Raw genomic sequence first — 13,195 nt, forward strand, 5'->3', positions numbered from 1 at the left:
CAGCTACACTTGGATGATCCTCAGTTCTGTGGTGGTGAGAAGCAAGGGCTGGGGAAGGCTGTGGTTCACCTCCTCTGTCTGGGTAGATTTGGCGTACTGGGGTCTGATGCCGTGATGACCTCCTTGACCACTGAGCTGAGGTCTGAGGGGAATGGTGCTGTAGGAAAAGCTCCAAAAGCTCTGTTTGTTTCTTAGCTGTTTCACTCTGTTGCCGCGCTGTCTCCAAAGCCTGATGAACAATGGCTTCATTTGCATTCTGCATTGTTGATATGCTTCTAGCAGGGCTGAGTGGTTCCCTCTCCTCTTCGTGCCTGTGCATCTGTGCTAAGCTATGCTGATCTGTATATTCAACTAGAAAATCATCCAGATATCTTGGGCGTTGCACTGAGCGTTTGGGGCGCACAGGTGAAACAGGGAGGCTGATTCCTTCTTTACTGGTTGCCATATCGTTGACTCTAATCCGGCTCGAAGGACCATAAATTGTAATGGGGCTCTACTGGTTATGAAAATTAGTCACCAATATGGGGTGTCTAGTCAGGACACGGAAGGCAGGAATATTCGTTGAAGGTTTTTATATATGCTTTGAAATACAGATGCACAGGCACTATTTATTATGAACTTTACAGTGTAAGTGTGGTTCTAAAAGAAAGGAAATAAACATAGATGTTAACTAACATAAACACAATTGAGGCTAATAACTCTCCTTAGTTACTTAAATAAACAGTGCTAAACATGTCATGAAAAGCGAACCACAATAAGAATGCCATACAAGCTACACATACAACAGAGATAAAGGCTATCACTGACTGTAAACTCAACCATAATAATATCGCTAATATTAACTTATCTATATGATATAATTGTAACTTACTTGTGATCACTGACGCACACGAACACAATCTGAAGCTTAACTAATAAACTGATGAAACTGAAACTAAACTGACAGCCGTTCTCTGCAAGCTAGGGCATGTCGCAACATGTCTGAAAGGGGGCGTGGTCCGAGCGAACACTCGCAGTACATACTCTGTCCAGACTCACATCACTTGAGCCTTTTGCACACGATGCATGAGTTTGAAGGTCAATGTGTGAAAATGCAATATCCAGCGCAAATGGAAATTTTAGGCAGGATTTCCTTACATGTGGCAGTGGGTGGCACAGTGGCACATATACTATTTCAATCTGTCAAACAAAATAAATAAACGAATTTGTTATTGAAAAATATCTATATGTATTTTGCAACCTAGGTTTAAGTCAGTACACCTACCTACATTAACATTACATTAATATTAACCATTAAACGGTTGGGAATTATGTTTCCAATGAATGACAAATTTGGACTTTATGATGCGAAGGCGGGACCAAAATTTGATTGACTAGTGTGAAAGCCAATAGACCAATAGTGAATGGTCGGAAATAGATGAAGTTAGCCAATCGGCACCGTACTGCAAAATGTGGGCGGGATATGTTTAAACAGCTGATAGTTGAGTCTGCGTAGGGCAGTGCGCAGGGCAGTGCGCATGGGGGAGACGACAACAACATTCAGGCATCATGAGATTTTTGTCAAGTCTCCTTTGGGCAGCTCTTTTGTTCAAACAGGTAAGACGCAAGAAGACACAAAAGAACCTGTTTGCTTTTTGGTGGGTTTCTCAAAAGGATTGTGCCCAGTTTGTTTAATCTGTTTGCCGATGGCACATTAACATTAGCTTTCCGTGGACGTCAGTAGGGATGTGCTCGTGCATGTTTGGGGCCCGCGCGGCCGAGTCCTCTCGCACACACTGTTACTGCGAAACAAATGTACAACACTGATCAAACGAGCGACAAACTATCGTTTTTGCTGGATCAATAATGGCAAACCTTTGTTTTAATGTGATTATTTATTTTGCAAACAGTGAGACTGTACACTGGAAATGTCAGTAATTTTCCAGAAGACGAATGTAAACATGCTACATCAAAACCCATTTAGTTGCTAAACCGTAAGTTACCTTACCATATACCTTACCAGAATTATATTCAATTAGATGTAAAATGTATGATTTTTTAAAAATGTAGTGTATTATTATTATTTTCTTACTAGTTATTCACATTTGAGTATTATGTTCATTCCATTTAATGTTATTAGAATTGTAGTGTCTTAACGTGATGGTGTATCGTGTTTGTGTGGGTCACAATGAGCTCTGTCTTTTAATTATTGTCCAGTTGCTAGATATGCTAATTATGATGATCTGTAACTCATCATATGGCCTTTTATCATACCGCCTGTGTTATTATTTATCAGTCCATTTTACAGAAACAAATTCCTGAATAGTGTAATATATTAAGAAAATGAATAACATCTCAGTGACACAATTACTGAGTAACCCAAAAGCAACACAATTTCTGAATGTGGTCCTGTAATTTATTAGAATACATAATTCACTGTGCATTTCGCTATATGAATGGTTTTATAAGGGTTAAAAACAGTTTTATGCAAGTTCATGTCACCCTCAGATTTTAACACATTTCTTTCCCATTGTCAGTTTTTCTTTCAGCAAGGAGGAAATGCACAAACCCGTTAACCAATAACCTGAGCTGTATCCATTCTGATTCACAGGTTTTAGGTGAATATGGCATGGCACATTTCAGCGATCAGGGGAACAGTAAAGGCAAAGATTACTGCATATTCTTCAACTCTCAGTGGGCTCGACTACCTCAGGACCTCAGTAAAGCAGTTAGTAGCAATTTACATTACACACACACGCATACACACGCACACACATTTGAATGCTTTTATTTGGATCTGAAAGACAAGATCCAAATACTCTGGGAAAGGTCTTTGACACATCAAGGATGATAAGAGAAATAAAAGCAGGTTTAAAATTAGACCCCATTCAAGCCAATAGGGTGCAAATTTTAAAAAGAGGATAACACGGTGTAGGCAACACCGATTTTTGTCGTTGTTCTCTGTATTGACAGCACTCCAAATTTACTAAAAATTGAGCTCAATGTTAAAATTGACCGGAGTTCTCCTTTAATATAAGCTTTTTGCTTTGGTGAAAGTATTCCTGTCTCTACTAACCAAGGAAGTATTCACACACACACACGCACACACACACACGCACACACACACGCACACACACACACACACACACACACACACACGCGTGGATTCACATAATGTAATGATTTCACGATAAAAGGCCTCGTTCCCAACAGAAACCTCTGCTGTATCTGAAACTGCAGTATACAATTTATCATCACAATGCTGGCACTCATTCGTCCTTAATTGTTTTTTTCAGGCACGGCTGCAGACTTACGATCTCACCTCCTCTGTCCTGTGCTCCCCCTCTGATGTACCCGAGGGTGGCTTCCCAAACAGCATCCCAATGGTGATGAGAGGAAATTGCACTTTCTATGAAAAAGTCAGATTGGCCCAGATCAATGGTGCCAAGGGACTACTGATTGTCAGCAAAGATAGACTGGTAAGACTCTAACACCATTAATGTCATGAAAACATTTTCACAGGAGTCACAATAAGCTTGTTATACATGCTTTACAGACTCCACCCTCAGGCAACAAGTCCCAGTATGAGGAGATAGGCATCCCAGTGGCCTTGCTAAGCTATAAAGACTTGCTGGACATCAGTAAGGTAATTTTTCATTAGAGCAGGTTGTCTGTGGACTGAAATTGCTCAATCAAAATCACTTCAACACACATCACATTGAAATTACAAAGGCAATACAAGTTTAAAAGGCTCTCTTATTTCTGTTTGTAGACGTTTGGGGAGAAACGGCAGGTGGCCATGTATGCGCCCAATGAACCGGTGGTGGACTACAACATGGTGCTCATCTTTCTGATGGCAGTAGGCACAGTGGCTGTCGGAGGATATTGGGCTGGCAGCAGAGACATTAAAAAGTAAGAATTGTGCCCTTGTAACATTTTGAGCCCTTGAGGCACAGGTTGCAAGATAAATAAGTAATAAAGCTGACAGCCTGCAGAGTTTATCCAACTAAACCCACATCTGTGTGCCGGCAGACGTTACATGAAGCACAAAAGGGACGACGGTGCCGAGAAACAAGACGAGGAGATCGTTGACGTCACCCCCATCATGATTTGTGTGTTTGTGGTCATGTGCTGCTCTATGCTGGTGCTCTTATATTTCTTCTATGATCAATTGGGTAAATAAATAATTTAAGTATTACCGTTTTTCAACAAACCGTGTGTACTTTGGTTAAACTTGATGATTTTGATTTATTCCTCTGCATTGCTCTCTCTCACAGTGTATATGACTATAGCAACGTTCTGTCTGGCATCTGCCGTCGGTCTGTATAGCTGTCTTTGGCCTTTTGTCCGAAGACTACCATTTGGGAAATGCAGGTCAGAGATGTGCATGAGAAAGACAAGATAAGATTCTTTCCTTTTGGCTTTGTATTGAAGGAGATGCTTTGTGTGTTGACAGGGTACCTGAGAATAACTTGCCATATTGCCACAAGCGGCCACAGGTGCGCATGCTGGTCCTTTCAGCCTTCTGTATAGGAGTCAGCGTCACTTGGGGAGTTTTCCGCAACGAAGACCAGTAAGAATAGTGAAAACCACTTTAGGTCTTAAGACTCTTGACACTTTCAGCACTATTACGGATGGTATCTGATGAAAAGTCATGTTCGCTAGGTGGGCGTGGATACTTCAGGATGCGTTAGGCATCGCTTTCTGTCTCTACATGCTGAAAACAATCAGGCTGCCTACTTTCAAGGTGAGTTTAAAATACTGGTGGATGCTGACGATTACCTTAGCGTGTGGAGGTGATGCATTTCCTACTGATTTGTCTTCTCATTGTAGGCCTGCACTCTGCTCCTGGTCGTGCTGTTCGTGTATGACGTGTTTTTTGTTTTCATAACACCACTCTTAACTACGGTACAATGCTCTTCTTAGTTTCGTTTTTAAAATTGATGCAAACTAAAAATATATATTCTTTAGCATATTTTTGTTTATTGTTCCATGCAGAGTGGGGAAAGTATCATGGTTGAGGTGGCGGCTGGTCCCTCTGATTCCTCTACTCATGAAAAGGTAGGAAGGTGTTTATTTTGTTGAAAATGTGGATACATTTAAATACATTTTAGTTTTGTTTTGTGGTGTCAATTTGGGGATCTTTGTCTTCATTAGCTTCCCATGGTGCTGAAAGTGCCCAGGTTAAATTCGTCTCCTCTGGTCCTGTGTGACCGGCCCTTCTCTCTCCTGGGCTTCGGGGATATCTTGGTACCAGGTAACATCATTACTGTTGTTGCATCAGCTGCATGATGAACAGATTTCCAGAGTTCATGGAAAGAAAGTGATGATGCACTGAAATTCTTTTTTTTTACCAAAACTGAAATGAAAGTTTTAATTTAGCCAAAAAACAAAAAAATAATGTGTAGGTCATTGAACTTGGCAAGCTGATTATTGTGTAGTTTTTTTTGTAGGTGATAAATTAAACTAGTTGGTGGAAACTTCTTTCGAGAAGTGGGAAACTAAAGAAGTGGGAAAATTTTAGAGATGGTCCGATTCCGATACTAGTATCGGAAATGGCGCCGATACCAATAAAAATTCTGGCATCGGTATTGGCGAGTACTTGTACCGATCCGATACCATTTTCATAAACAATACATAGTTATTGCACGCTAGCTTTGCTTAACGCTGCAAATCGGAGATCAAGTCTTCTTCGCTGCTCTAAACAGTGGTTGCCCGCGGCAACATAGGAAGTTGTGCTGTGTCGCCACAAGCAACCGCCGTTTAGAGCAGTAAAGAAGAAATTCAAATGCACGCACTAGCAGTATGTCCGCTGTTTGGCAATATAACCGACAAAATTATCGAGTTTATTGTTCTGGATGACCAGCCACTGTCAGTCGTCAAAAACGTTGGATTTTGCCGCTTCATTGAACATTTGGAGCCCCGGTACAGTTTGCCTGGTAGCAAATACATCTCTGAAACAGCGCTCCCTAAGCTATTCGAGACAGTGCGTGAACACATTTCATGTAAAGGGTCCGTTCCGAACTTCGTGTAATTAAATGCATCGGTATGGCAGTATATTACAAATTAAAATCGTAACGAAAATATACACCGGTTTTCGGTATGAACCGGTATACCGCCCAGCACTACTTTCTAGTCACGGTAAAGTGTCCACACTGCTGACATGTTTACCTGTTTAAACGTCACTGCGGTTAATGGTTTCGCCCCTTGTGGTACATTTTTCTTATTTCGCACCTGACCTAAGTCTATCTGCGTCTCGTCTACAATCGACGTCCCCGAACGTCTACAGTTGACGTTAGTTTCCTATAATATTTATACTCTAGCGCGTCTACACATCGACGTCGGCCTAGTCTAATCCTATACCCTAGCGCGTCTACACAACGACGTCGGCTGAGTCTCCTTACTCTAACATGCTGCGCAGACAGACAGACTTCAGCAAATGTCCTTTAAATGAGTCTTTAAACGTGTCCTTTAATCACGGCCGGGAGAGTCCTCGAGCAGTTCATAGAGAATCTCTCCCAAAATGAAGAATGCATCAGGCTTTATAGGATAAAGACAGCGTGACTAACATGTCACCTACTATCAATATGATTGGTTCAATTGGTAAAATAAGCCCCCCCCCCTTACCCTCTGTTGTTGGCATAAGCAAAAATATCTCCTCAAAAAACATTGTAAAGGGTTAAGAGTTCAGTTGATTACTCAATATGTCATGACATAATACAGACAAAGAACAGAACGCTTTGGTACATTGTGTCCAAAGTTTGTCAGAATGTTAGACCTAGAAGGGGAAGTCAGATTTAGAGTTGGAAACATGGTTAGTTTCAAAAGATAGTTTACTATCTTATCTATTAATAATCCATCACACCCTCCAAATTGAATTTGACTTTTTATTTGTGTTGTCATTTTGGATTAATATTTCAGATTTTTGGATTCATATTTTTTGGTTGTTTCAATAAGAGAAAGAGAAAATATTAGGCATACTTGGCAATCTGCCTCTGCATATAAAATATGTTATTAAAGATTTAGAAATTCTTCAAATATACAATGCTTGTATGTATCTGATTTCTTTGTTTTTAAGAAAAGCTATTGAAATCAAACTCTGCTTCAAAATCTTTCTGTTTTTCTTTTCTTCCTTTTAGCCTATTTTGATAATTTGATCTTCCTTTTCATTTTGTTTCCTCAGGTTTGCTTGTAGCGTATTGTCACAGATTTGACATTCTCATGCAGACTTCTCGAATATACTTTCTGGCCTGCACTATTGGTAAGACACTGGCAACCTTTTAAATTCAGATATGTTTAATGTGGTAATACACTGACATACTGTAGGGCAATATTTCTACGCTCATGCTTTAGTGTAGTTATTTGGGATCTTTTTAAGCATGTACAGTACATGGTGCTTATCATTATAAGATTGTGAATGTGATCTTGGTTTGTTTAGGCTACGGCATTGGTCTTCTCATCACATTTGTGGCTCTGGCTCTGATGCAGATGGGTCAGCCTGCCCTCTTATACCTGGTGCCTTGCACACTTCTCACCAGCCTTGCGGTGGCACTGTGGCGCAAGGAGTTGCCTTTGTTCTGGACAGGAAGTGGATTTGTGGTGAATACCAGTTTGATATGAGTGCCTTCTTCGATCGGAAAAGTTCTAGGGTTATGTACAGTTACTAGAATTACAGTTGAGTAAAACCACCCACGTGTTTTTTGTTCCGCTCTTATTTTGCTCTCATTTTTACTGTGGGTGTCTTCTTTTTATTAAAGGAGGGGTTCGGTGTCAACCTGTACCTTAAGATTAAAACGTTAATTTCCAATATGTATGATATGTATAATTGTTCTTAAAGGGGTAGTAGTTCACCCAAAAATGAAGATTTTGTCATCAATTACTCACTGACTCTCATGTCGTTCCAAACCCATAAGACTTTCCCTCCATAGTGCATTAGTTCCCGCCCCCTTTTTCAGCAGCACTGGTAAACATGATAAACTTTGATTTGACGCAAAATAAATGAGAAAATCTGACAAAATGACAAAAGTACAAGAATGTGTACTTAACAGCTATAGTGAGAAAAATAACTACAATCCCATGAAGCATTGCGAACAGCATAATATAATTAAAAATGGAGAAATATCAAACTTCTCATGTACAAATCAGATTACATATTTAAAAACTATTTAAAGTTTATTGCAAAATATGCATATATACACATTTAAGTATTTTGAGAGCTTAGAGAGATCGACTCGATTACTTAATTTTCAGTGCTTCATGTGAGTGGCCGGAGCTAAAGAGCTATTTTGGCACATTTAGCTTTTTTTTTTACTCATTGATTGGTGCAATTTTCTGTACCGCATCATGGGTAATGTAATTTTTAATTAGAAAATTCGATTATTTTTAAAATACGCTGAAATAACGCAGGCTGATTGCTTCAACAGAAGTAAATACCATAGATTAACATCCTCGTAGCTCACAGGAGGTCTGTTTTTAAAGGATTATTAGTTATCGTTAAAAATCAATTTCCCTATGGAAATGCGCTGTTACGACTGTTGTGCTCTATTGAAAGTCTCATCACCCTAAAATTTTCCTCCTCAAAACGTTGAAAAAGCGATAAAATAAATCCATATGAATTGAGCGGTTTAATTCAAATCTTCTGAAGAGACTCAATTACTTGATATGATGAATAGATTTAATTTAGACATTGATCAGCGAACATTCACTCAAATATGGTAAATGGAAGCTCAACCTAACAAGAACAAACCTCATTGGTTCTCGCGTGTCAAGCAAGCATCCATGAGCTTCTGTTTTCCAAATTTGAGTGCTCTGTGTTAATAAAAGCCTAAATTAAATCTATTCATCATATAAAGCAATAGTGTCTCTTCAAAAGACTTGGATTAAACCGCTCGATTTATTATGTTTTCTTTTACAATCTTTTTATTAATATTTTGAAGCCTCAGATTCCATTTAAAGATATCTTCATTTGTTTCCCGAAGTCTCACAGGTTTGGAACAACATGAGAGTTTTAATTTTTGGGTGAACCATCCTGTTATCACACAATCAGCCATTTACATTGTTTGATTTCACAGGCATTTGTCTAAAGACACGAGTTAAAACCACTCACTAGTCATTATGGGTTGATAAACACTGGATGTCTCCTTTAGGTCTGGTAAGAGATCTGTGTACCGGAAGAGGGCTTATGTTTCATTTCCTCAGCTCTTGAGCTAACAGTGCTTATGCTTTTAATCTAATAATCGGCCTGGAGATTGGTTGGTCTTAAGTTGATCTAAGGTGATTTTCTGTATGACGTAGAGAAGAACCTGATCCCACTCATCTTGAGTGTTATAAAGTCATAAATCAGAAACCATTTTCTCATTCTCACTTCTCAGCGTAGCGATTCTAACATTTTTCTTCTGCTTTAAATTCCAGTAAGTCTCTTATCCTCATCAAGGCTGCATTTATTTGATCAAAAACACTTATATAAATAACTTTATTTTAATATATTTTAACATGTAATTTATTCCTGTGATGGCAAAGTTGAATTTTCAGCCTCATTACCCCAGTCTTCAGTGTCACATGATCCTTCAGAAATCATTCTATTGTGCTGATTTGTTGCTCAATTAACATTTATTATTATTATTAACAATATTGAAAATTGTTGTGCTGCTTCATATATTTATGGAAATCTTTGATTAATAGAAAGTTAATAATTTATGTGAAATAGAAATCTTTTAACATTTATAAATGTCTTGATCATTTTTGATCAATTTTATTTGTCTTTGATGAATCTCCATCATTTCTTTTAAAACGAAAACATTAATGTAGTGTGCATATATAAATGATCTATGAATCAAAATTAAATGAAAGTTTTACTTTTCTGTCTCAGCCTCCTCCAATTGTGATGGAACAGATCAACTGTACTCAAACCCCAGGACCGTCCACAGATGAACCCCAGTCCAATCCGGAGCCGCCGGACTCTGAAACGACCAATCAGAGCGAGGACCCTCCTCCACCAGCCCAAGTGGAAGTTCCGCATCTTACAGATGCATCTACGTAATAAAAACAAGACTGGAAGGATGCTAATTTCTTTTTATTTTTTTGCAGTCAGTTATATATCTGACCATATATGTAATAGACTTGAGCAGTATGAACATCTCAGTGCACTTGTTTTAAGCCTTTGAAATTGTACAGTCTGTTTGAAGGGAAAAACATGAGGAGACAACACCTGCTGTGCGTCATCCAACTTGTTTCCAGTTTACGTGATGGTATTAGGAGCGCGTCGAAGGGACAGCTTCAATCTTCTTCACAAGGATTTCAACTCTGTGTTCATTTTGTTTTCTCTTCTTTTTGTTTGTAAATAGACTGTAAAAAGAGTCAGTAAATGAAACTAAGTGCAGCTAGACATTTTAAAACAAATGTCCAGAATATTCAAGACGGCTCACAAAAAAGAAAAATTCTATTTGGGTTCCAGTTGATAATGCATTCGTGGCGGGTTCTTGTCACAACAGCGCTGAAGTATCTCATCCTTTAAAATACGGTGCTAAAAAGGACCGAATGAGGCAAAAGCGTCGGGAATAATGATTTATTAGTTTAATCCTTAGATTGTTAATCGTTTATATTACGCTATGCTGTATAATTAAGAGCAGTACTGTTACACATGGCCACATTTAACTAAAACTTTGGAATGTGACTTCAACTTTAGTTGCATTGATATAGATCATATTCATATGCTCATGGCTTATTTGGAATTTGCTGTTTACTTGATGGAAGGGATGTTTGAGATCTTTAAATAAAAACTAAAGTGCATTTTTAAAGCAAGTGCAGTTTTTAAGAATACTTTCCTGCCCATCTGTTGAGTGACAGTCATTCTGTTTTATAGTAGGAATTTTGTATTCATGGTACTTTTTTTTTAAAAGTTATTCCAGTGTAAAGCACTGATATGTCTTTGTGTATGATTTAATAATCTAAAGTTACATTGAGTTTATTTAAGAAGTTTGTTGCGCTGTTGTCTCATTGAAATCTTTTACACCGTGATCATATGGAATTACTTGGACAAGTTGTAATCAAGTTCTGTTCATTTATTAATACTTCTGCAGTATTAATAAATCAACAGATCAACATATGCTGTAAAAGTCAGATTTTGAAAAGTTGTTGAAGAGTGCAGTGCATATATTAAAGGAATAATGCATTATGTTATAAACTGTGTATTGTGGTGTTTTAATGTGAGAGCAATTGCAAAAAAGCAAGTATAATTACAGTCAAGAATGTGTTGTAAAATATTCTTGGCATTTTCCTCCCTCATCAAAAAGTGTTTGGTAAAGTGTAATAGTATAATTGTGTCTTACTCTCACCAGGTTCACTAGACTCCCTATGTATTCTAACTCCAGGCTAATGTTGAACTCTATGACCAAGCTGGGGAAAAAAGCAAGAAACGTGCGTGTTCATTATGCCATATTGTGCATGAAATAAGCCGCACTGAGCTAAAGGCCAAATGGCACAATGAACACGCACAAAAAAACAAGGCACTTCTTGTCAAAGGTGGTCGAGCCCTGGGCAAAATAGCTTGTTTTTCTTTTTTTTAAAGTTAAATGAACAAATTTTAGAAGGCTAAAATGATGAAAATTCTCAGTCCTTAGTTTTTCTTTCATTCATGAATGGTCATGGTGCTCTTTTCATAAAATGCAAGTGACCAAGGTCCTTTTCGGGCCACCATTTTCTAGGACATTTCCAAGACAATTTACAGTATGAACCCAATACAAAGCATCGCTTATAATACTCTAATATTGTGGTTATTGGATGTTCTGCTAAAAATCTAAAAATGCTATGATTTGAACATATATGGGATCTAATACTTTTTGTATACGGTCCCAAAAACAAAAATCTATTAAAACAATTTGAAAACTTTTGTAGTACTCATTTTACCAAATCTGAATTTCTTTGCTCTCTGTAACCAAAAATAGTGCTTTTTTTTTTTTTACCCATCCTCAAAATTATCAGAGGAACTGGGCCTAATAATGTAGTCATAAATAATTTTAGCTTGGGCTGCATTTAATTAAGCCATGTCATATTTAAGATGACAACATGTGATGTTCTTAAGCCCCTGATTTATTGACAAAAGACTCTGATATTTTTGTTTTCCATCACAAATAAAATGTTTATACTTTTTTATTTGTTCCCAAAGTACTAGGAATCCCATCACCAGTCCGTGCTGGAAAGCAGTCTGCGCTGCTGTCTGTGGTAGACTACTTCTAACCTTATATGTTCATTTGACTAATCACAGCTTTGTCTAAACCATAACATTCAAATCTGCACTATGTACTCAACCGTGTAGGGTATGAACTTTATAAGGTTTTGTCAGAATGATAAAGTTCATACACTACACGGTTGAGTACATAGTGCATAAATACATAGTGTATAGTGAGTCATTTCGGACACAACTATTTAAGAATTCCTTCAAATAGATTTTTTTTGTGATCAATTTATAGGACATGAAGTGAGTGAATGTAGCGTCGCTGACGGTCCCTAGTTTTTCTTTTGAATAACAAAATGTGAAGCAAAACTAAACACACAGGTTTTATGTTTGTTCATTTTACTGAGCAAATCGCAAGCACTTAAAAGTGCAACAGTTTCTTATTGAGAACAAAAAAGCTCTATTTGCTCTGCACTATTTACAAATGTATGGTTTCTAATGAAGAAAGTCTGTTTTCTCAAAATTAAATCAACAGAATTGTGCCATGATCTAGTTATGTACAGTATGAATGAATGAGACAAAAGTAAACTAAAAAGAAATAAGAGGTGGTACCTCTGACATTTAGTAGTTAAGAACAGATATCCCCCGTCATAAAGAAAAACAAGGCTATTTTTTTTTCTGAAACACTACAAAATATTTGCTCAAATATAACATTATTTTCCAGTTGACAAGCAAAATAATGTAAAATATTCTTTGATCTGTGCAGAAAATGGACAGAAAATGAAAAAGGAAATTTACATTTTAAACTAAAACTTCCACACATTAAATAGGTCTACTTTTTTTTTTAAATGTCACAGCTGAGAAGCTCTTGATTATCCTATAAAGAGTCCAGGAAGAACACAGACTTTTGCAGTGTAACACTTGTGAAGCCAAACATCCCTGAAATAAAGATCACAATAAATAACTAAAAACAGTATTTACAGGAATGACAAACTGTTAAGACAAAGACCACTCTGTAATGCAGAACTGAACAGGATACTGTGA

The 13,195-nt window shown here is 37.7% G+C and overlaps 1 protein-coding gene across 2 annotated transcripts; it reads left to right on the forward strand.

The window, feature by feature from the left end:
* The first annotated feature begins 1,441 nt into the window (after positions 1-1,441).
* sppl2 (signal peptide peptidase-like 2) lies at positions 1,442-11,355 on the forward strand. 2 transcript variants are annotated; one of them, XR_013797577.1, is made up of 15 exons: positions 1,442-1,596; positions 2,591-2,707; positions 3,276-3,458; positions 3,536-3,625; positions 3,752-3,891; positions 4,012-4,154; positions 4,257-4,353; positions 4,436-4,552; positions 4,645-4,726; positions 4,813-4,887; positions 4,978-5,040; positions 5,137-5,236; positions 7,163-7,240; positions 7,418-7,653; positions 9,848-11,355. XR_013797577.1 is itself a non-coding variant. In XM_079612688.1 (15 exons), the coding sequence occupies exons 1-15, from the start codon at positions 1,549-1,551 to the stop codon at positions 10,016-10,018; spliced, it is 1,665 nt and encodes a 554-aa protein (XP_079468814.1). In that variant the 5' UTR covers positions 1,442-1,548; the 3' UTR covers positions 10,019-11,197. The 2 variants fall into 2 exon arrangements, 1 of the variants encoding a protein (XP_079468814.1); XM_079612688.1 differs by having other exon boundaries at positions 7,418-7,578; positions 9,848-11,197.
* Positions 11,356-13,195: the final 1,840 nt, after the last annotated feature.

The sequence above is a fragment of the Phoxinus phoxinus genome (genome assembly GCF_949152265.1).
Source record: "Phoxinus phoxinus genome assembly, chromosome: 5".
Classification (NCBI taxonomy): Eukaryota; Metazoa; Chordata; class Actinopteri; order Cypriniformes; family Leuciscidae; genus Phoxinus; species Phoxinus phoxinus.

Coding starts and splice junctions, on each gene's coding strand:
- sppl2 (XM_079612688.1), top strand. CDS start 1,549: ATGAGATTTTTGTCAAGTCTCCTTTGGGCAGCTCTTTTGTTCAAACAG. Junction 3,626..3,751: donor ACTTGCTGGACATCAGTAAG/GTAATTTTTCAT, acceptor TTCTGTTTGTAG/ACGTTTGGGGAGAAACGGCA. Junction 4,354..4,435: donor CTACCATTTGGGAAATGCAG/GTCAGAGATGTG, acceptor GTGTGTTGACAG/GGTACCTGAGAATAACTTGC.